The sequence below is a fragment of the Puntigrus tetrazona genome, chromosome 9, assembly GCF_018831695.1.
Source record: "Puntigrus tetrazona isolate hp1 chromosome 9, ASM1883169v1, whole genome shotgun sequence".
Lineage (NCBI taxonomy): Eukaryota > Metazoa > Chordata > Actinopteri > Cypriniformes > Cyprinidae > Puntigrus > Puntigrus tetrazona.
The window spans coordinates 11,454,063-11,455,527 of NC_056707.1; the positions used below are offsets into that span (position 1 = coordinate 11,454,063).

Consider the following 1,465-nt stretch of genomic DNA (forward strand, 5'->3'; position numbering starts at 1 on the left):
AAAAAAAAAGATAATAATTTAATATTAATGTTATGTGTTTAAAAAAAAAGGCCTATGAGATGCGGCACTAAGCGAAACGCATTTCTTGAACGTTCCTGGTCCCATATTCCCACCCAAAGATTGGGACATTGAACTCTCCCATCTGGGAATAGATATTCCACTTGGGTCTGTTTATTCCCCCTCTCCTTGTAACTGTGTCACTTTTTTGGTCTCTCTGGAGAGGGGTGGGCGGTTACCATCCGTTGACGATGTGATTCATGTAGTCCTCGGTTGGCAGGCGTGCTGTACCCTCTCCTCCGGCTCCGTCCTCTCGGAACGGACTGTGGAAAGACGCCTGTCCTCTCAGTAGTCTCTGCTCCCGGCGGTCCAGCATGTGCTTGTACTGGTAGCGCTGCTGAAACAGGTCTTTGGCGTAGTCGTACAGCTTCATATCCAGGTCGTTGAGCTCCTCGATGCGCTGTATCGTGTCGTTATCCAGATCCACGCCGGCTGCCCGCGTGCTGTTGTACTGCATGAAAGGCCGAATGAACTTGAGGTGGAAGGTGCGCTCGAACAAGTACTGAGTCTTCCGCTGGAACTCCGTCAGGCCGAAGAAAGCCATGTCTCGTAGGTTTTTCTTGGCCGATTCCAGCAGCAGCTGTGAGCGCCTCTTCTCGGGAACAGTGGAGAGGTTGTAGCATCCAACCAGGCTGAGGTCGGCCAGCATGCGTACTTGACGGTTATTGGCGAGGTTGTAGGGGCAGTCCATGAAGTGCTGCAATGTGCACCCCGACCAGTCTGAGCCCTCGTAGCAGGACGGCAACTCTTCGGGCGTTGGTGTCCGTCCGTCACACATATGGAGGGACGTCTTCCACGTCGCCCCTCGTTGGACGTGCCTCCATTCGCTAAGGTAGCGGGAAACGGGGTCCCTCAGCAGAGTGATGTAATAGAACTTTCTGCAGGAAACGAGATAAGAGACCTCCATTAGTCACACACACACACACACACACACACACACAAACAATCATATACAAGATTATGATATCCACATTTAAGCATTTGGCAGACTTTATCCAAAGTGACTTTTATTGCATGGGAAATGAACCCATGACCTTTGCTGTTGGAGCTACAGTGAGCTGAAAACATCATCATCAAGGCATTCATGGCAGAACAAAGGAAAATCATCATCACATTGCAACCTGTATTGTGGCAGTCTACATGTCTACAACTTTATCCTACAATTAATACTTTCGAAAGACAGGATTTAATAGGTGTAAACCGTGACTCAATAAATGCCTTTGCTCTGGTGCCCAAGGGCATGTTGGGAAGACTCCGTCTTAATCTTTTTCCCACAACTTCACATCCTGTCTGTTTAGATATCCTTTTAATTGACGGACCTTGAAACATCTTTGAAGATGGACAAAAATGGGGAACAAGAATATAAGGACTAGGACAAAAAGCAACAAAAAAGGGAAAAATGTATATA

General features: G+C 47.7%; 1 protein-coding gene across 1 annotated transcript in view; it reads right to left on the reverse strand.

Moving 5' to 3' along the window:
• Positions 1 to 6: 6 nt before the first annotated feature.
• LOC122352021 (heparan-sulfate 6-O-sulfotransferase 1-B-like) overlaps positions 7 to 1,465 on the reverse strand; it is a 10,346-nt gene continuing 8,887 nt past the window's right edge. Inside the window, exon 2 of the mRNA XM_043249495.1 lies at positions 7 to 935. Within this exon, the coding sequence (XP_043105430.1) occupies positions 233 to 935 (703 nt within the window). The 3' untranslated portion in view covers positions 7 to 232. The remainder of the gene's footprint in view (positions 936 to 1,465) is intronic.